This window comes from Tachyglossus aculeatus, chromosome 8 (genome assembly GCF_015852505.1).
Source record: "Tachyglossus aculeatus isolate mTacAcu1 chromosome 8, mTacAcu1.pri, whole genome shotgun sequence".
NCBI lineage: Eukaryota > Metazoa > Chordata > Mammalia > Monotremata > Tachyglossidae > Tachyglossus > Tachyglossus aculeatus.
The window spans coordinates 6793007-6815080 of record NC_052073.1 but is presented as its reverse complement, the minus strand read 5'-3'; the positions used below and the strand labels follow the sequence as shown (position 1 = coordinate 6815080).

At 46.8% G+C, this 22074-nt stretch overlaps 2 protein-coding genes across 2 annotated transcripts in view; one reads left to right on the top strand and one right to left on the bottom strand.

Moving 5' to 3' along the window:
• SERINC3 (serine incorporator 3) overlaps positions 1-3045 on the bottom strand; it is a 29040-nt gene extending 25995 nt beyond the window's left edge. Inside the window, exon 1 of the mRNA XM_038750599.1 lies at positions 2949-3045. Coding sequence (XP_038606527.1) covers positions 2949-2978 — 30 coding nt within the window. The 5' untranslated portion in view covers positions 2979-3045. The remainder of the gene's footprint in view (positions 1-2948) is intronic.
• Positions 3046-9668: 6623 nt separating this feature from the next.
• PKIG (cAMP-dependent protein kinase inhibitor gamma) overlaps positions 9669-22074 on the top strand; it is a 95873-nt gene continuing 83467 nt past the window's right edge. The window contains exons 1-2 of the mRNA XM_038750262.1: positions 9669-9770; positions 20228-20392. Of these exons, the coding sequence (XP_038606190.1) occupies positions 9685-9770; positions 20228-20392 (251 nt within the window). The 5' untranslated portion in view covers positions 9669-9684. The remainder of the gene's footprint in view (positions 9771-20227; positions 20393-22074) is intronic.

Here is a 22074-nt window from a genome sequence, read left to right as displayed (position 1 = left end):
AATACCAGTAAAAAAACAAGTCAAGTTTGTGTATATATATATATATATGTGTGTGTGTGTTATATATGACTCTATATATACCTGTATATATGTTTGTACATCTTTATTACTCTATTTATTCATTCTATTTGTACATATTTATTCTATTTACTTTTTTGTTAATATGTTTTGTTTTGTTGTCTGTCTCCCCCTTCTAGACTGTGAACCCGCTGATGGGTAGGGACCGTCTCTAGATGTTGCCAACTTGGCCTTCCCAAGCGCTTAGTACTGTGCTCTGCACTCAGTAAGCGCTCAAAAAATACGATTAAATGAATAAATATATATGTGTGTGTGTGTGTGCTATATATATGTCTCTATATATACCTGTATATATGTATATGTGCTTGTACATATTTATTACTCTATTTATTTTACTTGTACGTATTTATTCTATTTATTTTATTAATATGTTTTGCTTTGTTGTCTGTCTCCCCCTTCTAGACCGTGAACCTGCTGCTGGGTAGGGCCCGTCTCTAGATGTTGCCAACTTGGACTTCCCAAGCGCTTAGTACAGTGCTCTGCACACAGTAAGCGCTCAATAAATACAAATGAATGAATGAATGAATGTTAAGCACTATGTGCCATGCACTGTTCAAAGCACTGGGGTGGATAGAAGCTGATCAGATCAGACACCGTCCCCGCCCTACAAGAGACTCCCAACTAAGTAGAAGGAAAAACAAGTACCGAAACCCCACTTTGCAGCTGAGGAAACTGCGGCACAGAGAAGTAAAGTGACTTCCCCTACGTCACACAGCAGCTAAATAATGACAACAATAATAATGACGACGATGGCATTTGTTAAGCGCTTACTATGCGCCGAGCGCTGTTCTAAGCGCTGGGGGAGATACAAGATAATCAGGTTGTCCCACCTGGGGCTCACAGTCTTAGTCCCCATGTTATAGACGAGGGAACTGAGGCCCAGAGAAGCCAGGTGGCTTGCCCAAAGTCACACAGCTGACCACTGGCGGAGCCAGGATTCGAACCCATGACCTCTGACTCCCAAGCCCGGGCTCTCTCCACACCGCTTCTCCAAATCCCCGGATTTTGATTCTAATCTCCGTTTTTGGGTAGGGACCGTCTCTAGATGTTGCCGACTTATACTTCCCAAGCGCTTGGTACAGTGCTCTGCACACATCATCATCATCAATCGTATTTATTGAGCGCTTACTGTGTGCAGAGCACTGGACTAAGCGCTTGGGAAGTCCAAGTTGGCAACATCTAGAGACAGTCCCTACCCAACAGTGGGCTCACAGTCTAAAAGGGGGAGACAGAGAACAAAACCAAACCTACTAACAAAATAAAATAAATAGAATAGATATGTATATATGTTTGTACATATTTATTACTCTATTTATTTATTTAATCTACGTATACATATCTATTCTATTTATTTTATTTTGTTAGTAGGTTTGGTTCTGTTCTCTGTCTCCCCCTTTTAGACTGTGAGCCCACTGTTGGGTAGGGACTGTCCTACCCCCCTCCATCCCCATCTTACCTCCTTCCCTTCCCCACCGCACCTGTATATATGTATATATGTTTGTACATATTTATTACTCTATTTATTTATTTATTTTATTTGTACATATCTATTCTATTGATTTTATTTTGTTAGTATGTTTGGTTTTGTTCTCTGTCTCCCCCTTTTAGACTGTGAGCCCACTGTTGGGTAGGGACTGTCTCTATATGTTGCCAATTTGTACTTCCCAAGCGCTTAGTACAGTACTCTGCACACAGTAAGCGCTCAATAAATACGATTGATGATGATGATGATATGTACAAGTAAAATAAATAAATAGAGTAATAAATATGTACAAACATATATACAGGCGCTGTGGGGAAGGGAATCAATCAATCAATCATATTTATTGAGCGCTTACTGTGTGCAGAGCACTGGACTAAGCGCTCGGGAAGTACAAATTGGCAACATCTAGAGACAGGCCCTACCCACCAGTGGGCTCACAGTCTAAAAGGGGGAGACAGAGAACAAAACCAAACATACTAACAAAATAAAATAAATAGAATAGATACGTACAAGTAAAATGAATAAATAAATAGAGAAATATGTACAAATATACAGGCGCTGTGGGGAGGGGAAGGAGGTAAGATGTAGTAAGCGCTCAATAAATACGATTGATTGATTGATTATATATATTAAACTGTGAGCCCACTGCTGGGTAGGGACCGTCTCTATATGTTGCCAACTTGTACTTCCCAAGCGCTTAGTCCAGTGCTATGCACATAGTAAGCGCTCAATAAATACGATTGATGATGATGATTAAACATATATATATATAAATAAATATTATATATTTATTGTATTTTGTTAGTATGTTTGGTTTTGTCTCCCCCTTTTAGACAGTGAGCCCACTGTTGGGTAGGGACCGTCTCTATATGTTGCCAACTTGTACTTCCCAAGCGCTTAGTCCAGTGCTCCGCACATAGTAAGCGCTCAATAAATACGATTGACGATGATGATTAAACATATATATACATAAATACTATATATTTATTGTATTTTGTTAGTATGTTTGGTTTTGTCTCCCCCTTCTAGACTGTGAGCCCACTGTTGGGTAGGGACTGTCTCTAGATGTTGCCAACTTGGACTTCCCAAGCGCTTAGTCCAGTGCTCTGCACATAGTAAGCGCTCAATAAATACGATTGATGATGATGATGATTAAACATATATATAAATATTATATATTTATTGTATTTTGTTAGTATGTTTGGTTCTGTCTCCCCCTTCTAGACTGTGAGCCCACTGTTGGGTAGGGACTGTCTCTATATGTTGCCAACTTGGACTTCCCAAGCGCTTAGTACAGTGCTCTGCACACACTAAGCGCTCAATAAATACGATAGATGATGATGATGATGATTGATTGATTGATGGATGGGGGGGGGGGGTCACTCACCAGGCCGCCCAGGGAGCAGACTGCCCCCATGATGATGGCCGACGGGAGCCTCGACGGGCAGGAGGCCCGGGCCCCTCCGCACGCACTTCAGCCCCCCTGACCGTCTGACGTCACCGCGGGACTCCGCCCCCTCCGGACGGGAGCGGCCCATTGGCTGACGCCACGGGGCGGGGCCCGGGGAGGAGGCGCGCTCATTGGACGGGACGGGAAGGAGGGGCGGGGCCTAGGGGAGAAGGCGCGCTCATTGGGCGAGACGGGGTGAGGGGCGGGGCTTAATGGAGAAGGCGCTCTCATTGGAGGAGACGGGATGAGGGGCGGGGACTAGGGAAGGAGGCGCGCTCATTGGAGGAGAAGGGGATTAAGGGCGGGGCCTAGGGGAGAGGGCGCTCTCACTGGAGGAGACGGGGATGGGGGGCGCGGCTTAAGGGAGACGGCGATTTCATTGGAGGAGACGGGGGAGAGGGGCGGGGCCTAAGGGAGAGGCGCGCTCATTGGAGGAGATGGGGAAGAAGGGCGGGGCCTAGGGGAGATGGCCTCTCATTGGAGGAGACGGGGACGAGGGGAGGGTCCTAGGGGAGATGGCGCTCTCATTGGAGGAGACGGGGATGAGGGGCGGGGCCTAAGGGAGGAGACGGATTGAGGAGCGGGGCTTAAGGGAGAAGGCGATCTCATTGGAGAGGACGGGGCTGAGGGGCGGGGCTGAGGGGAGGGGGCGCGCTCATTGGAGGAGACGGGTTGAGGGGCGGGGCTTAAGGGAGAAGCCTATCTCATTGGAGGAGACGAGCCCTGGGGCGGGGCCTAGGGGAGGAGGCGCGCTCATTGGAGGAGACGGGGATGAAGGGCGGGGCCTAAGGGAGAGGGCGCTCTCATTGGAGGACGCGGGGTGAGGGGGTGGGGCCAAGGGGAGGGGCGCGCTCATTGGAGGAGACGGGGATGAGAGGCGGGGCTTACGTGAGGGGGCGGGAATGAACGAGTCATTCATTCAGTCATTCAATTGTATTTATTAATAATAATGGCATTTGTTAAGCGCTTACTATGTGCAAAGCACTGTTCTAAGCGCTGGGGGGGAATACAAGGTGATCAGGTTGTCCCACGGGGGGCTCACAGTCTTCAACCCCATTTTCCAGATGAGGCAACTGAGGCCCAGAGAAGTCAAGTGACTTGCCCCAGGTCACACAGCAGACAAGTGGCGGAGGCGGGATTTGAACCCACGTCCTCTGACTCCCAAGCCCGGGCTCTTTCCACTGAGCTACAGTGCTTCACTCATTTACTTATTTATGGAGCACTTACTGTGTGCTCCATAAATAAATACGATTGAATGAATGAATGAATGTGTGCAGAGCAGTATACTAAGCGCTCGGAAACTACAATTCGGCAAAAAAAGGCAATCCCTGCCCTCAATGAGCTCACAGTCTAGAAGAGGGGGAGACAGACAACAAAACAAGCAGACAGGCGTCAACAGCATCAAAATAAATTGGATTATAGCTATAGACACACCATTAATAAAACAGAGTAATAAATATGTACAAATAAAACAGAGTAATAAATACGTACAAATAAAATAAATAGAAGAACAGCAATGTACAAATATACACAAGTCCTGTGGGGTGGGGAGGGGGGTACAGCCAAGGGAGGGAGTGGGGGGGATGGGGAGGGGAGGAGGAAGAGGAGAGGAAAAGGGGGGCTCAGTTTGGGAAGGCCTCCTGGAGGAGGTGAGCTCTCAGTAGGGCTTTGAAGGGGGGAAGAGAGTCCCGGCTGTAGCGGCCCTGGTTTCCTCGAGCAGGGGCACAGGCCCTGCCTTCTCACAGGACCCTCCGAGTTGTTTTGTAGCGGATTTGTTGTTCTTCATTCGTCCATTCATTCCAACATATTTATTGAGCGCTTACTATGTGCAGAGCACTGGACCGAGCACTTGGAAAGTACAATTTGGCAATGAAGAGAGACAATCCCTGCCCACAGCGGGCTCGCAGTCTAGAAGGGGGGAGACAGACATCAAAACGAGTCAGTAGGCCTCAATAGCATCGATAGCAATAAAAAGTATCATATATATATTAAAACAAGTAAACAGAACTCAATAGCATCAATAATTAAAAAGAATCATTGATACATATGCACATCAAAACAAGTAAACAGGCCTCAGTAGCAACAAGATAAATAAAAAGAATCATAGATATATACACATCAAAACAAGTCAACAGGCCTCAGTAGCATCAATACGAATAAAAAGTATCATAGATATATATATATGTATATATTAAAACAAGTAAACATAATTCAATAGCATCAATAATAAAAAAGAATCATTGATACATATGCACATCAGAACAAGTAAACAGGCCTCAGCAGCAACAAGATAAATAAAAAGAATCATAGATATATACACATCAAAACAAGTAAACAGGCCTCAGTAGCAACAAGATAAATAAAAAAAATCATAGATATATACACATCAAAACAAGTAAACAGGCCTCAGTAGCATCAAGATAAATAAAAAGAATCATAGATATATACACATCAAAACAAGTAAACTGGCCTCAGTAGCAACAAGATAAATAAAAAGAATCATAGATATATATACACATCAAAACAAGTAAATAGCCTTCAGTAGCATCAAGATAAATAAAAAGAATCGTAGATATATACACATAGAACAAGTAAACTGGCCTCAATAGCATCAAGATAAAAAGAATCATAGATATATATACACATCAAAACAAGTAAACAGAACTCAATATAATCAATAATAAACAAAAAAGAATCATAGATATATATACACATCAAAACAAGTAAACATAGCTCAATAGCATCAATAATTAAAAAAAGAATCATTGATCTATACACATCAAAACAAGTAAACAGGCCTCAATAGCATCAATAGAAATAAAAAGAATCATTGATATATGCACATCAAAACAAATAAACAGAACTCAATAGCATCAATAATAAACAAAAAAGAATCATAGATATATCTACACATCAAAACAATTAAACAGAACTCAATAGCATCAATAATAAACAAAAAAGAATCATAGCTATATATACACATAAAAACCAGTAAACAGGTCTCAATAATAGCATCAATAATTAAAAAAAGAATCACTGATCTATACACATCAAAACAAGTAATCAGGCCTCAATAGCATCAATAGAAATAAAAAGAATCATTGCTATATACACATTAAAACAAGTAAACAGGCCTCAATAGCATCAATAATAAACAAAAAAGAATCATTGATCTATACACATCAGAACAAGTAGACAGCCTCAATAACATCAAGATAAATAGAATTATAGATATATACATATTATTAAAATATATTATTAAATATTATTATTAAACTGGTGCCCCCTCTCCCACGTACTTACTGTGTGCAGAGCACTGTACTAATCCCTTGGGAGAGGAAAGATTCCCTACATCAGAAACCCCTCACCATTGGCTTTAAAACACTCAACTACCTTTCCCCCTCGCCCTCATTTTTTTTTCATGGCATTTATTAAGCGCTTACTATGTGCAAAGCACTGTTCTAAGCGCTGGGGAGGTTACAAGGTGCTCAGGTGGTCTCACTGGGGCGGCTCACAGTCCTCATCCCCATTTTCCAGATGAGGGAACTGAGGCCCAGAGAAGTGAAGTGACTTGCCCAAAGTCACACAGTGGGGGCAGGATTAGAACCCATGACCTCTGACTCCAAAGCCCGGGCTCTTTCCGCTGAGTTACGCTGCTTCTCCTTCTACAAGCCAGCCCAAACACTTGGCTTCTCTACTGCCAACCGACTCACGGGACCGACATCTTTCCCTGACCCCCACTTACCAGCGCTTAGAACAGTACTTTGCGCTATTAAGCGCTCAATAAATGCTATTATTATTATTTTATCTTGATGCTACTGAAGGCTGTTTCCTTGTTTTGATGTGTATATATATCTATGATTCTTTTTATTTATCTTGATGCTACTGAGGCCAGTTTACTTGTTTTGTTGTGTATATATCTATGATTCTTTTCATCTTGATGCTACTGAGGCCTGTTTACTTGTTTTGATGTGTATATATCTATGATTTTTTTTATTTATCTTGTTGCTACTGAGGCCTGTTTACTTGTTTTGATGTGTATATATATCTATGATTCTTTTTATTTATCTTGTTGCTACTGAGGCCAGTTTACTTGTTTTGGTGTGTATATATCTATGATTCTTTTTATTTATCTTGATGCTACTGAGGCCTGTTTACTTGTTTTGATGTGTATATATCTATGATTTTTTTTATTTATCTTGTTGCTACTGAGGCCTGTTTACTTGTTTTGATGTGTATATATCTATGATTTTTTTTATTTATCTTGTTGCTACTGAGGCCTGTTTACTTGTTTTGATGTGCATATGTATCAATGATTCTTTTTTACTATTGATGCTATTGAATTATGTTTATATTATTATTATTATTATTATTATTATTATTATTACCTCCAGCTTGGAACCCCCTCCCTCCTCAAATCCCACAGACAATCACCCTCTCCACCTTCGAAGTCTTATTGGCTCCATCAGTACGCTTGTTTGATCGTTGAGGGCAGAAAATGTATCTTTTATATTGTTATACTGTACTCTCCCGAGCGCTTAGTACAGTGCTCAGCACAAAATAATGGCTCCCTCAATACAGGGAATGTGCCTGTTACATTGTTTTGGTGCCCTCGCCCGAGCGCTTAGTACGGTGCTCAGCACACTGTAATGGCTCCATCGGGGAAGCAGCGTGGCTCAGTGGAAAGAGCCCGGGCTTTGGAGTCAGAGGTCATGGGTTCAAATCCCGGCTCCGCCGTCAGCTGTGTGACTTTGGGCAAGTCACTTCACTTCTCTGTGCCTCAGTTACCTCATCTGGAAAATGGGGATGAAGACTGTGAACCCCCCATGGGACAACCTGAGCACCTTGTAACCACCCCAGCGCTTAGAACAGTGCTTTGCACATAGTAAGCACTTAATAAGTGCCATTATTATTATTATCAGTTACAGGTGAATGATTGATGGCTGTGAGCAGTGAATGTGTCTGTTATATGGGTATACCGTCCTCGCCCGAGCGCTTAGTACAGTGCTCAGCACACAGTAATGGCACAATCAATAAAGCAGTGTGGCTCAATGGAAAGAGCCCGGGCTTGGGAGTCAGAGGTCGTGGGTTCTAATCCCGGCTCCGCCACTCATCAGCTGGGTGACCCTGGGCAAGTCACTTCACTTCTCTGGGCCTCAGTTCCCTCATCTGTCAAATGGGGATGAAGACTGTGAGCCCCAGGTGGGACAACCTGATTATCCTGTATCTCCCCCAGCGCTTAGAACAGTGTTTGGCACATAGTAAACGCTTCACAAATACCATTATTATAATAATAATTATTATTATTCTCTGGGCCTCAGTTCCCCCATCTGTCAAATGGGGATGAAGACCGTGAGACCCAGGTGGGACAACCTGATCACCTGGTATCTCCCCCGGCGCTTAGAACAGTGTTTGGCAAATAGTAAGTGCTTCACAAATACTAGTATTATTATTACTCTCTGGGCCTCAGTTCCCTCATCTCTCAAATGGGGATGAAGACCATGAGCCCCATGGGGGGACAACCTGATCACCTGGTATCTCCCCCAGCACATAGAACAGTGTTTGGCACATAGTAAGCACTTCACAAATACTATTATTATTATTATTACTCTCTGAACCTCAGTTCCCTCATCTTTCAGATGGGGATGAAGACCGTGAGCCCCATGGGGGAAAACCTGATCACCTGGTATCTCCCCCAGTGCTTAGAACAGTGCTTGGCACATAGTAAGTGCTTCACAAATACTATTATTATTATTATTATTATTGTTACTCTCTGGGCCTCAGTTCCCTCATCTGTCAAATGGGGATGAAGACCGTGAGCCCCACGGGGGACAACCTGATCACCTTGTATGTCCCCCAGTGCTGAGAATAGTGTTTGGCACATAGTAAGCTCTTCACAAATACTATTCTTCTTCTTCTTCTTATTACTCTCTGGGCCTCAGTTCCCTCATCTGTCAAATGGGGATGAAGACCGTGAGCCCCACGGGGGACAACCTGATCACCTGGTATCTCCCCCAGCGCTGAGAACAGTGCTTGGCACACAGTAAGCGCTTCAAAAATACCATTATTATTATTATTATTACTACTACTACTACTCTCTGGGCCTCAGTTCCCCCATCCGTCAAATGAAGATGAAGACTGTGAGCCCCACGGGGGACAACCTGATCACCTTGTATCCCCCCCGGCGCTTAGAACAGTGCTTGGCACATAGTAAGCGCTTCACAAATACCATTATTATTATTATTACTACTACTACTACTCTCTGGGCCTCAGTTCCCTCATCCGTCAAATGGGGATGAAGACTGTGAGCCCCACGGGGGGCAACCTGATCACCTGATATCTTCTCCAGAGCTTAGAACAGTGCTTGGCACATAGTAATTGCTTAACAATTATTATTATTATTATCATTATTATTATTATTGTTATTATTATTCTCATTATTATTAAAGTCCCCCTAGCGGTGAGCCCAGAGAAGCGCCTCCGTGACGGCCTGAGGCGGCGCGCGCATGCGCAGAGGTGCTCGGGGCGGCGGGGAGGGGGCTCGGCGGGCGGCCGGAAACGCCGTCGCTCCGTGGGCGGGGCCGGTCCCTCGCGGGCCCCCGTAGGTCGCCCGCCATTGGCCCGCCGCCGCGCGGCCCTCGGTCGCCCGGGCAACGCGGCCGGCCGCCCGCGCATGCGCACGGCGCTCCCCGGCCCCGGCTCCCGGGCATCTGCTGCGGAGCGCAGCGCAGCGTCTCGCACAGGGCGTCGCACCGCACGGTGAGCGAAACCCTCCTCTCCCGACCGCGCTGTACTAGCCGCCTCCGGGAGGGCAGTGTGATAGACCCATTTCTCCTCCTCCTCCTCCTCCAATCGCATTCATTGTCAGTCGTATTTATTGAGCGCCTACTGGGTGCAGAGCGCTGTGCTAAGCGCCTGGGAGAGGGCAGTGGGATAGACCCGTTTCTCCTCCTCCCCCTCCTTCAATCGTATTCATTGTCAGTCGTATTTATTGAGCGCCTACTGGGTGCAGAGCGCTGTGCTAAGCGCCTGGGAGAGGGCAGTGTGATAGACCCATTTCTCCTCCTCCTTCAATCGTATTCATTGTCAGTCGTATTTATTGAGCGCCTACTGGGTGCAGAGCGTTGTGCTAAACGCCTGGGAGAGGGCAGTGTGAAAGACCCATTTCTCCTCCTCCTCCTTCAGTCGTATTCATTGTTAGTCGGATTTATTGAGCGCCTACTGGGTGCAGAGCGCTGTGCTAAACGCCTGGGAGAGGGCAGTGTGATAGACCTATTTCTCCTCCTCCCCCTCATTCAATCGTATTCATTGTCAGTCATTTATTGAGCGCCTTCTGGGTGCAGAGCGCTGTGCTAACCGCCTGGGAGAGGGCAGTGTGATAGACCCATTTCTCCTCCTCCTCCTCCAATCGCATTCATTGTCAGTCGTATTTATTGAGCGCCTACTGGGTGCAGAGCACTGTGCTAACCGCTTGGGAGAGGGCAGTGTGATAGACTCGTTTCTCCTCCTTCAATCGCATTCATTGTCAGTCGGATTTATTGAGCGCCTACTGGGTTGCAGAGCGCTGTGCTAAGCGCTAGGAAGCGCCTACTGGGTGCTGAGCACTGTGCTAAGCGCCTGGGAGAGGGCAGTGGGATAGACCCATTTCTCCTCCTCCCCCTCCTTCAATCGTATTCATTGTCAGTCGTATTTATTGAGCGCCTACTGGGTGCTGAGCACTGTGCTAAGCGCCTGGGAGAGGGCAGTGTGATAGACCCATTTCTCCTCCTCCCCCTCATTCAATCGGATTCATTGTCAGTCATTTATTGAGCGCCTACTGGGTGCAGGGCGCTGTGCTAAGCGCCTGGGAGAGGGCAGTGGGATAGACCCGTTTCTCCTCCTCCTCCTTCAGTCGTATTCATTGTCAGTCGTATTGAACGCCTACTGGGTGCTGAGCACTGTGCTAAGCGCCTGGGAGAGGGCAGTGTGATAGACCCATTTCTCCTCCTCCCCCTCCTTCAATCGTATTCATTGTCAGTCGTATTTATTGAGCGCCTACTGGGTGCAGAGCACTGTGCTAAACGCCTGGGAGAGGACAGTGTGATAGACCCGTTTCTCCTCCTCGTTCAATCGCATTCATTGTTAGTCTATTTATTGAGCGCCTACTGGGTGCAGAGCACTGTGCTAAGCGCCTGGGAGAGGGCAGTGTGATAGACCCACTTCTCCTTCAGTCGTATTCATTGTCAGTCGTATTTATTGAGCGCTTACCGGGTGCAGAGCACTGTGCTAAACGCCTGGGAGAGGACAGTGTGATAGACCCATTTCTCCTCCTCCTCCTCCTTCAATCGTATTCATTGTCAGTCGTATTTATTGAGCGCCTTCTGGGTGCAGAGCGCTGTGCTAACCGCCTGGGAGAGGGCAGTGTGATAGACCCATTTCTCCTCCTCCTTCAATCGTATTCATTGTCAGTCGGATTTATTGAGCGCCTACTGGGTGCAGAGCGCTGTGCTAACCGCCTGGGAGAGGGCAGTGTGATAGACCCATTCCTCCTCCTCCTTCAATCGTACTCATTGTCAGTCGGATTTATTGAGCGCCTAATGGGTGCAGAGCACTGTGCTAAGCGCCTGGGAGAGGGCAGTGTGATAGACCTGTTTCTCCTCCTCCTCCTCTTTCAATCGCATTCATTGTCAATCGGATTTATTGAGCGCCTACTGCGTGCAGAGCACTGTGCTAAGCGCCTGGGAGAGGGCAGTCTGATAGACCCATTTCTCCTCCTCCTTCAATCGTATTCATTGTCAGTCGGATTTATTGAGCGCCTAATGGGTGCAGAGCACTGTGCTAAGCGCCTGGGAGAGGGCAGTGTGATAGACCTGTTTCTCCTCCTCCTCCTCTTTCAATCGCATTCATTGTCAATCGGATTTATTGAGCGCCTACTGCGTGCAGAGCACTGTGCTAAGCGCCTGGGAGAGGGCAGTCTGATAGACCCATTTCTCCTCCTCCTTCAATCGTATTCATTGTCAGTCGGATTTATTGAGCGCCTAATGGGTGCAGAGCACTGTGCTAAGCGCCTGGGAGAGGGCAGTGTGATAGACCTGTTTCTCCTCCTCCTCCTCTTTCAATCGCATTCATTGTCAATCGGATTTATTGAGCGCCTACTGCGTGCAGAGCACTGTGCTAAGCGCCTGGGAGAGGGCAGTCTGATAGACCCATTTCTCCTCCTCCTTCAATCGTATTCATTGTCAGTCGGATTTATTGAGCGCCTACTGGGTGCAGAGCACTGTGCTAAGCGCCTGGGAGAGGGCAGTGTGATAGACCCATTTCTCCTCCTCCTCCTCCTTCAATCGTATTCATTGTTAGTCGGATTTATTGAGCGCCTACTGGGTGCAGAGCGCTGTGCTAAACGCCTGGGAGAGGGCAGTGTGATAGACCCAGTTCTCCTCCTCCTCCTTCAGTCGTATTCATTCAGTCAGTCGTATTTGTTGAGCGCCTACTGGGTGCAGAGCACTGTGCTAAACGCCTAGGAGAGGGCAGTGGGATAGACCCATTTCTCCTCCTCCTCCTCCTTTAGTCGTATTCATTGTCAGTCGTATTTATTGAGCGCCTACTGGGTGCAGAGCACTGTGCTAAACGCCTGGGAGAGGGCAGTGTGATAGACCCATTTCTCCTCCTCCTTCAATCGTATTCATTGTCAGTCGTATTTATTGAGCGCCTACTGGGTGCTGAGCACTGTGCTAAGCACCTGGGAGAGGGCAGTGTGATAGACCCATTTCTCCTCCTCCTCCTTCAATCGCATTCATTGTCAGTCGTACTTATTGAGCGCCTACTGGGTGCAGAGCACTGTGCTAAGCGCCTGTGAGAGGGCAGTGTGATAGACCCATTTCTTCTCCTCCTCCTCCTCCTTCAATCGCATTCATTGTCAGTCGGATTTATTGAGCGCCTACTGGGTGCAGAGCACTGTGCTAACCGCCTGGGAGAGGGCAGTGTGATAGACCCATTTCTCCTCCTCCTATCGTATTCATTGTCAGTCGGATTTATTGAGCGCCTACGGGGTGCAGAGCGTTGTGCTAAACGCCTGGGAGAGGGCAGTGTGATAGACCCATTCCTGCCCATTCCTTCTCTAATCGTATTCATTCAGTCAGTCGTATTTATTGAGCGCCTGCTGGGTGCAGAGCGCTGTGATAACTGCCTGGGAGAGGGCAGTGGGATAGACCCATTTCTCCTCCTCCCCCTCCTTCAATCACATTCATTGTCAGTCGTATGTATTGAGCGCCTACTGGGTGCAGAGCGCTGTGCTAAGCGCCTGGGAGAGGGCAGTGTGATAGACCCATTTCTCCTCCTCCCCCTCCTTCAATCGTATTCATTGTCAGTCGTATTTATTGAGCGCCTACTGGGTGCAGAGCGCTATGCTAAACGCCTGGGAGAGGGCAGTGTGATAGACCCCTTCCTCCTCCTTCAATCGTATTCATTGTCAGTCGTATTTATTGAGCGCCTACTGGGTGCTGAGCACTGTGCTAAGCGCCTGGGAGAGGGCAGTGTGATAGACCCATTCCTCCTCCTCCTCCTCCAATCGTATTCATTGTCAGTCGTATTGAGCGCCTACTGGGTGCAGAGCACTGTGCTAAGCGCCTGGGGGAGGGCAGTGTGATAGACCCATTTCTCCTCCTCCCCCTCCTTCAATCGTATTCATTGTCAGTCGGATTTATTGAGCGCCTACTGGGTGCAGAGCGCTGTGCTAAACGCCTGGGAGAGGGCAGTGTGATAGACCCATTTCTCCTCTTCCTCCTTCAATCACATTCATTGTCAGTCGGATTTATTGAGCGCCTACTGGGTGCTGAGCACTGTGCTAACCGCCTGGGAGAGGGCAGTGTGATAGACCCATTTCTCCTCCCCCTCCTTCAATCGTATTCATTGTCAGTCGTATTTATTGAGCGCCTACTGGGTGCAGAGCGCTATGCTAAACGCCTGGGAGAGGGCAGTGTGATAAACCCACTTCTCCTCCTCCTCCTCCTTCAGTCGCATTCATTGTCAGTCGTATTTACTGAGCGCCTACTGGGTGCAGAGCACTGTACTAAGCGCCTGTGAGAGGGCAGTGTGATAGACCCACTTCTTCAATCGTATTCATTGTCAGTCGTATTTATTGAGCGCTTACTGGGTGCAGAGCACTGTGCTAAGCGCTAGGGAGAGGGCAGTGTGATAGACCCGTTTCTCCTCCTTCAGTCGTATTCATTGTCAGTCGTATTTATTGAGCGCCTACTGGGTGCTGAGCACTGTGCTAAGCGCCTGGAAGAGGGCAGTGTGATAGACCCATTTCTCCTCCTCCTCCTTCAATCATATTCATTCATTCAGTCGTACTTGTTGAGCACCTATTGGGTGCAGAGCACTGTGCTAACCGCCTGGGAGAGGGCAGTGTGATAGACCCATTCCTGCCCATTCCTCCTCCAGTCGTATTCATTCAGTCAGTCGTATTTATTGAGCGCCTACTGGGTGCAGAGCGCTGTGCCAATCGCCTGGGAGAGGGCAGTGTGATAGACCCGTTTCTCCGCCTCCTCCTTCAATCGTATTCATTGTCAGTCGGATTTATTGAGCGCCTCCTGGGTGCAGAGCACTGTGCTAAACGCCTGGGAGAGGGCAGTGTGATAGACCCATTCCTGCCCATTCCTCCTCCTCCAATCGTATTCATTCAGTAGGTCAGTCGTATTTATTGAGCGCCGAGCACTGTGCTAGGCACTAGGGAGCACTTACTGGGTCCTGAACACTGTGCTAAACGCTTGGGAGAGGACAGTATGATAGACCCATTCCTACCCATTCCTCCTCCTCATTCAATCGTATTCATTCAGTCAGTCGTATTTATTGAGCGCCTACTGGGTGCGGAGCACTGTGCTAAGCGCTAGGGGCCGCTTACTGGGTGCTGAGCAATGTGCTAAACGCTTGGGAGAGAACAGTATGATAGACCCATTCCTCCTCCTCCTCCCCCTCCTCATTCAATCGTATTCATTCATTCAGTCAGTCGTATGTACTGAGCGCTTACTGTGTGCTGAGTACTGTGCTAAGCGCTTGGGAGCGGGCAGTGTGATTAGACCCATTCCCCCTCCTCATTCAGTCGTATTCAGTCAATCAATCAATCAATCATACTTATTGAGCGCTTACTGCGTGCAGAGCACTGTACTAAGCGCTTGGGAAGTCCAAGTTGGCAACATCTAGAGACAGTCCCTACCCAACAGTGGGCTCACAGTCTAGAAGTCGTATGTACTGAGCGCTTACTGTGTGCTGAGCACTGTACTAAGCGCTTGGGAGAGGACAGTATGACAACAGACCCCATTCCTCCTCCTCCTCCTCCTCCTCATTCAATCGTATTCATGAATGAATGAATGTAGTAAGTGCTTAATAAATGCCATCATTATTATTATTATCATTATTATTATTATCCGCTCAGTAAACGCAATTGGATCAACAGACCCCATTCCTCCTCCTCCTCCTCATTCAATCGTATTCATTCATTCATGCATGATGGCATTTATTAAGCGCTTACTACATTCGTGAGTGAATGAATGTAGTAAGCGCTTAATAAATGCCATCATTATCATTATTATCATTATTATTATTATCCGCTCAATAAATGCAATTGGATCAACAGACCCCATTCCTCCTCCTCCTCCTCCTCCTCCTCATTCAGTCGTATTAATTCATTCATGCATGATGGCATTTATTAAGCGCTTACTACATTCATTCATGAATGTAGTAAGCGCTTAATAAATGCCATCATTATTATTATTATCATTATTATTATTATCCGCTCAATAAATACAATGGGATGAATGTATTACGGGCCGGGCCAGTGCCTTCCAAACGGGTTGGAACGTACTCTCCGCCGAGCATCCGGTAGAGCGCTCCGCACAGAGTAAGCGCTCCGCAAATAGCCCTGATCGATCGATCGATCGATGGATTGATCGATCTCTCCCCGCCTCCGCAGCCCCCGGGGTTTGGAGGTGGTTGCGGGTTTGTGGATTTGGAAAATGAAAGGGTGGGTTTGGGGGGGGGCGCGGCTCAGTGGGAAGAGCCCGGGCTTGGGAGTCAGAGGTCATGGGTTCGAATCCCGGCTCCGCCACATGTCTGCTGTGTGACCTTGGGGAAGTCACTTCACTGAGCCTCAGTTACCTCATCTGTAAATGGGGATTAAGACTGTGAGCCCCACGTGGGACAACCTGATCATGTTATATCCCCCCATCATCATCATCATCAATCGTATTTATTGAGCGCTTACCATGTGCAGAGCACTGTACTAAGCGCTTGGGAAGTACAAATTGGCAACATATAGAGACGGTCCCTACCCACCAGTGGGCTCACAGTCTAAAAGGGGGAGACAGAGAACAAAACCAAACCTACTAACAAAACAAAATAAATAGAATAGATATGTACAAGTTAAATAAATAAATTAATAGAGTAATAAAGTAATAAATATGTACAAATATGTACAGCGCTTAGAACAGTACTTTGCACATAGTAAGCGCTTAACAAATGCCATTATTATTATTATTATTATTATTATTTTTGGCAATGGGGGGCAACTGGGGCTGGGGGAGACGATCTGCCTTGGGACTTTGGTGGCCACAAGAGCCTTGACCGCAGCCAGACATTTTTCCAAACGGTTTAAGGCCGAGTGGGCAGGGAAGCAACTCGCGTATTGGTGGTTATTATTATTATTATTTATTATTATTAATAATAATTGCATTTATTGAGCGCTCACTGTGTGCAAGGCCCTTCAGAGCCCTACTGAGAGGTCCCCTTCTCCGGGAGGCCTTCCCAGACGGAGCCCCCTCCCCGTTAGAGAAGCAGCGTGGCTCAGTGGAAAGCCAACTTGTTGCCAACTTTTTTTTTTAATGGCATTTATTAAGCGCTTACTATGTGCCAAGCACTGTTCTAAGCGCTAGGGAGGTTACAAGGTGATCAGGTTGTGTCCCACAGGGGGCTCACAGTCTTCATCCCCATTTAACAGATGAGGTAACTGAGGCACAGATAAGTGAAGTGACTTTTTTTTTTAATGGCATTAGGCGCTTACTATGTGGAAGGCACTGTTCTAAGCACTGGGGAAGTTACAAGGTGATCAGGTTGTCCCACAGGGGGCTCACAGTCTTCATCCCCATTTTACAGATGAGGGAACTGAGGCACAGAGAAGTGAAGTGACTTTTTTTTAATGGCATTAAGCGCTTACTATGTGGAAGCCACTATTTTAAGCGCTGGGGAAGTTACAAGGTGATCAGTTTGTCCCACGGGGGACTCACAGTCTTCATCCCCATTTTACAGATGAGGGAACTGAGGCACAGAGAAGTGAAGTGACTTCTTTTTTTAATGGCATTAAGCGCTTACTATGTGGAAGGCACTGTTTTAAGCGCTGGGGAAGTTACAAGGTGATCAGGTTGTCCCACGGGGGGCTCACAGTCTTCATCCCCATTTGACAGATGAGGGAACTGAGGCCCAGAGAAGTGAAGTGACTTTTTTTTAATGGCATTAAGCGCTTACTATGTGGAAGGCACTATTTTAAGCACTGGGGAAGTTACAAGGTGATCAGTTTGTCAATCAATCAATCAATCATATTTATTGAGCGCTTACTTTGTGCAGAGCACTGTACTAAGCGCTTGTCCCACGGGGGGGGGCTCACAGTCTTCATCCCCATTTGACAGATGAGGTAACTGAGGCACAGAGAAGTGAAGTGACTTTTTTTTTAATGGCATTAAGCACTTACTATGTGGAAGGCACTGTTCTAAGCACTGGGGAAGTTACAAGGTGATGAGGTTGTCCCACGGGGGGCTCACAGTCTTCATCCCCATTTTACAGATGAGGGAACTGAGGCACAGAGAAGTGAAGTGACTTTTTTTTAATGGCATTAAGCGCTTACTATGTGGAAGGCACTATTTTAAGCGCTGGGGAAGTTACAAGGTGATCAGTTTGTCCCACGGGGGGCTCACAGTCTTCATCCCCATTTGACAGATGAGGTAACTGAGGCACAGAGAAGTGAAGTGACTTTTTTTAATGGCATTAAGCGCTTACTATGTGCAAGGCACTATTTTAAGCGCTGGGGAAGTTACAAGGTGATCAGTTTGGCAATCAATCAATCAATCGTATTTATTGAGCGCTTACTTTGTGCAGAGCACTGTACTAAGCGCTTGTCCCACGGGGGGGGGCTCACAGTCTTCATCCCCATTTGACAGATGAGGTAACTGAGGCACAGAGAAGTGAAGTGACTTTTTTTTTTAATGGCATTAAGCGCTTACTATGTGGAAGGCACTGTTCTAAGCACTGGGGAAGTTACAAGGTGATCAGGTTGTCCCACGGGGGGCTCATAGTCTTCATCCCCATTTTACAAATGAGGTAACTGAGGCACAGAGAAGTGGTGACTTTTTTTTTAATGGCATTAAGCGCTTACTATGTGGAAGGCACTGTTTTAAGCGCTGGGGAAGTTACAAGGTGATCAGTTTGTCCCACGGGGGGCTCACAGTCTTCATCCCCATTTGACAGATGAGGTAACTGAGGCACAGAGAAGTGAAGTGACTTTTTTTTTTAAATGGCATTAAGCGCTTACTATGTGGAAGGCACTGTTCTAAGCACTGGGGAAGTTACAAGGTGATCAGGTTGTCCCACAGAGGGCTCACAGTCTTCATCCCCATTTTACAGATGAGGGAACTGAGGCACAGAGAAGTGAAGTGACTTTTTTTTAATGGCATTAAGCGCTTACTATGTGGAAGGCACTATTTTAAGCACTGGGGAAGTTACAAGGTGATCAGTTTGTCAATCAATCAATCAATCGTATTTATTGAGCGCTTACTTTGTAAGCACTGTACTAAGCGCTTGTCCCAAGGGGGGCTCACAGTCTTCATCCCCATTTTACAGATGAGGGAACTGAGGCACAGAGAAGTGAAGTGACTTTTTTTTAATGGCATTAAGCTCTTACTATGTGGAAGGCACTGTTCTAAGCGCTGGGGAAGTTACAAGGTGATCAGGTTGTCCCACGGGGGGCTCACAGTCTTCATCCCCATTTGACAGATGAGGTAACTGAGGCACAGAGAAGTGAAGTGACTTTTTTTTTAATGGCATTAAGCGCTTACTACGTGGAAGGCACTGTTCTAAGCACTGGGGAAGTTACAAGGTGATGAGGTTGTCCCACGGGGGGCTCACAGTCTTCACCCCCATTTTACAGATGAGGGAACTGAGGCACAGAGATGTGAAGTGACTCTTTTTTAATGGTATTAAGCGCTTACTATGTGCAAGGCACTATTTTAAGTGCTGGGGAAGTTACAAGGTGATCAGTTTGTCCCACGGGGGTCTCACAGTCTTCATCCCCAATTGACAGATGAGGTAACTGAGGCACAGAGAAGTGAAGTGACTTTTTAATGGCATTAAGCGCTTACTATGTGGAAGGCACTGTTCTAAGCACTGGGGAAGTTACAGGGTGATCAGGTTGTCCCACGGGGGGCTCACAGTCTTCATCCCGCTTAGTACAGTGCTCTGCACACAGTAAGCACTCAATAAATTCGATTGAATGAATGAATATATATATGTATATATATATACATGTGTGTGTTATATATATGACTCCAGATATACCTGTATATATGTATATATGTTTGTACATATTTATTACTCTATTTTACTTGTAGATATTTATTCTATACATATTTATTCTACTTTATTTTGTTAATATGTTTTGTTTGGTTGTCCGTCTCCCCCTTCTAGACTGTGAACCCGCTGTTGGGTAGGGACCGTCTCTATATGTTGCCAACTTGGACTTCCCAAGTGCTTAGTACAGTGCTCTGCACACAGGAAGCGCCCAATAAATACAATTGAATGAATCCCCATTTTACAGATGAGGTAACTGAGGCACAGAGAAGTGAAGTGACTTTTTTTTAATGGCATTAAGCGCTCACTATGTGGAAGGCACTGTTCTAAGCACTGGGGAAGTTACAAGGTGATCAGGTTGTCCCTCGGGTGGCTCACAGTCTTCATCCCCATTTTCCAGATGAGGTAACTGAGGCCCAGAGAAGTGAAGTGACTTGCCCAAGGTCACCCAGCAGACTTGTGGCGGAGCCGGGCTTCGAACCCATGACCTCTGACTCCAAAGCCCGTGTTCTTTCCACTGAGCCACACTTCTCTGGGCCTCAGTTACCTCATCTGTGAAACGGGGATGAAGACGATTACCACGAAGGCAGTCAAGACGACTGAATGAATGCACTCCTTTTTTTCAGGGCGTCCGTCAGGCGCTTACCACGCGTCGGGCACCGTACTGAGCGCACCGACCGATCGGGTTGGACACGGTCCCCGTCCCGCAGGGCGCCCACCGTCTCAGCGCTTCCGAGAAGGCCGAGGACAGGCCGCTTGCCACCGAAAGATTCCCACGTGGAGAGGGGAAGGTAACGTGCTCCGGAATCCCAGCAAATCCTTTGGCTTTGCTCACTGTCCCTGCCCAGCGGGAAAAACTCAGCTCCGGTTTAAAAATAGTTCCTTCCATATAAGCTTGGGAAGAAGATCTCAGCCCAGCTGTAAGATAAGGGGCTAAGAATAGTCTCTGGAGGGGCTTGTTGCCGGGAAGATTAGGGGACGGGAAATTTCCAAGTGCGTCCCATGCACTCACCATTCATTCATTCATTCAATCGTATTTATTGAGCGCTTACTGTGTGCAGAGCACTGTACTAAGCGCTTGGGAAGTACAGGTTGGCACCAGGGGGACCAGCCCCATCTCTGTTTGCATTTGGCAGTGACTCTCCCCCCCTTCGAAGCACTCAATAAATGCCATTATTACTGTGACTCTGGGCGAGTCACTTAACTTCTGTGTTCCTCCATCCCCCCCGTAATAATAATAATAATAATAGCATTTATGAAGCGCTTACTATGTGCAAAGCACTGTTCTAAGCGCCAGGGAAGTTACAAGGTGATGAGGTTGTCCCACGGAGGGCTCACAGTCTTAATCCCCATTTTCCAGATGAGGGAACTGAGGCCCAGAGCAGTGAGGTGACTTGCCCAAAGTCACACAGCTGGCAGTTTGCAGAGCCAGGATTTGAACCCATGACCTCTGACTCCAAAGCCTGTGCTCTTTCCACTGAGCCACGCTGCTTCCCCCGTCTTACCTCCTTCCCTTCCCCACAGCACCTGTATATATGTATATATTTGTTTGTACATATTTATGACTCTATTTATGTTACTTGTACATATCTATTCTATTTTGTTAGTATGTTTGGTTTTGTTCTCTGTCTCCCCCTTTTTGGACTGTGAGCCCACTGTTGGGTAGGGACTGTCTCTATATGTTGCCAACTTGTACTTCCCAAGCGCTTAGTCCAGTGCTCTGCACACAGTAAGCACTCAATAAATACGATTGATTGATTCAGTTGTACTTAGGCTCACAGTCTAGAGATTTATAAATGAGGTAACTGAGGCACAGAGAAGTTGCGACTTCCCCAAAGCCACACGCTGATAAGTGGCGGCGTCGGGATTAGAATCCGCGACCTCTGACTCCCAAGCCCGGGCTCTTTCCACTAAGTTGCTTCCCCAGCGCCCCAGTATAGCGCCCCAGTGCTTAGTATAGTGCCCTAGTACTTAGTACAGTGCCTGGCATGGAGGAAGCACTTAAATACCATAATTATTAATTAATAATAATAATAATAATGGCATTTATTAAGCGCTTACTATGTGCAAAGCACTGTTCTAAGCACTGGGGAGATTACAAGGTGACCAGGCTATCCCACGGGGGGCTCACAGTCTTCATCCCCATTTGACAGATGGGATAACGAAGGCCCAGAGAAGTGAAGTGACTTGCCCCGAGTCACACAGCTGACAGTTGGCGGAGCCGGGATTTGAACCCATGACCTCTGGCTCCAAAGCCCGGGCTCTTTCCACGCTGCTTCTCTATTATCGAGGAATATTTATTCTATTCTATTTATTTTATTTTGTTAACACGGCTTGTTGTCGGGCTCCCCCTTCTAGACTGTGAGCCTGCCGTTGGGTAGGGACCGTCTCTCTGTGTTGCCAACTTGGACTTCCCAAGCGCTTAGTACAGTGCTCTGCACACAGTAAGCGCTCAATAAATACGACTGAATGA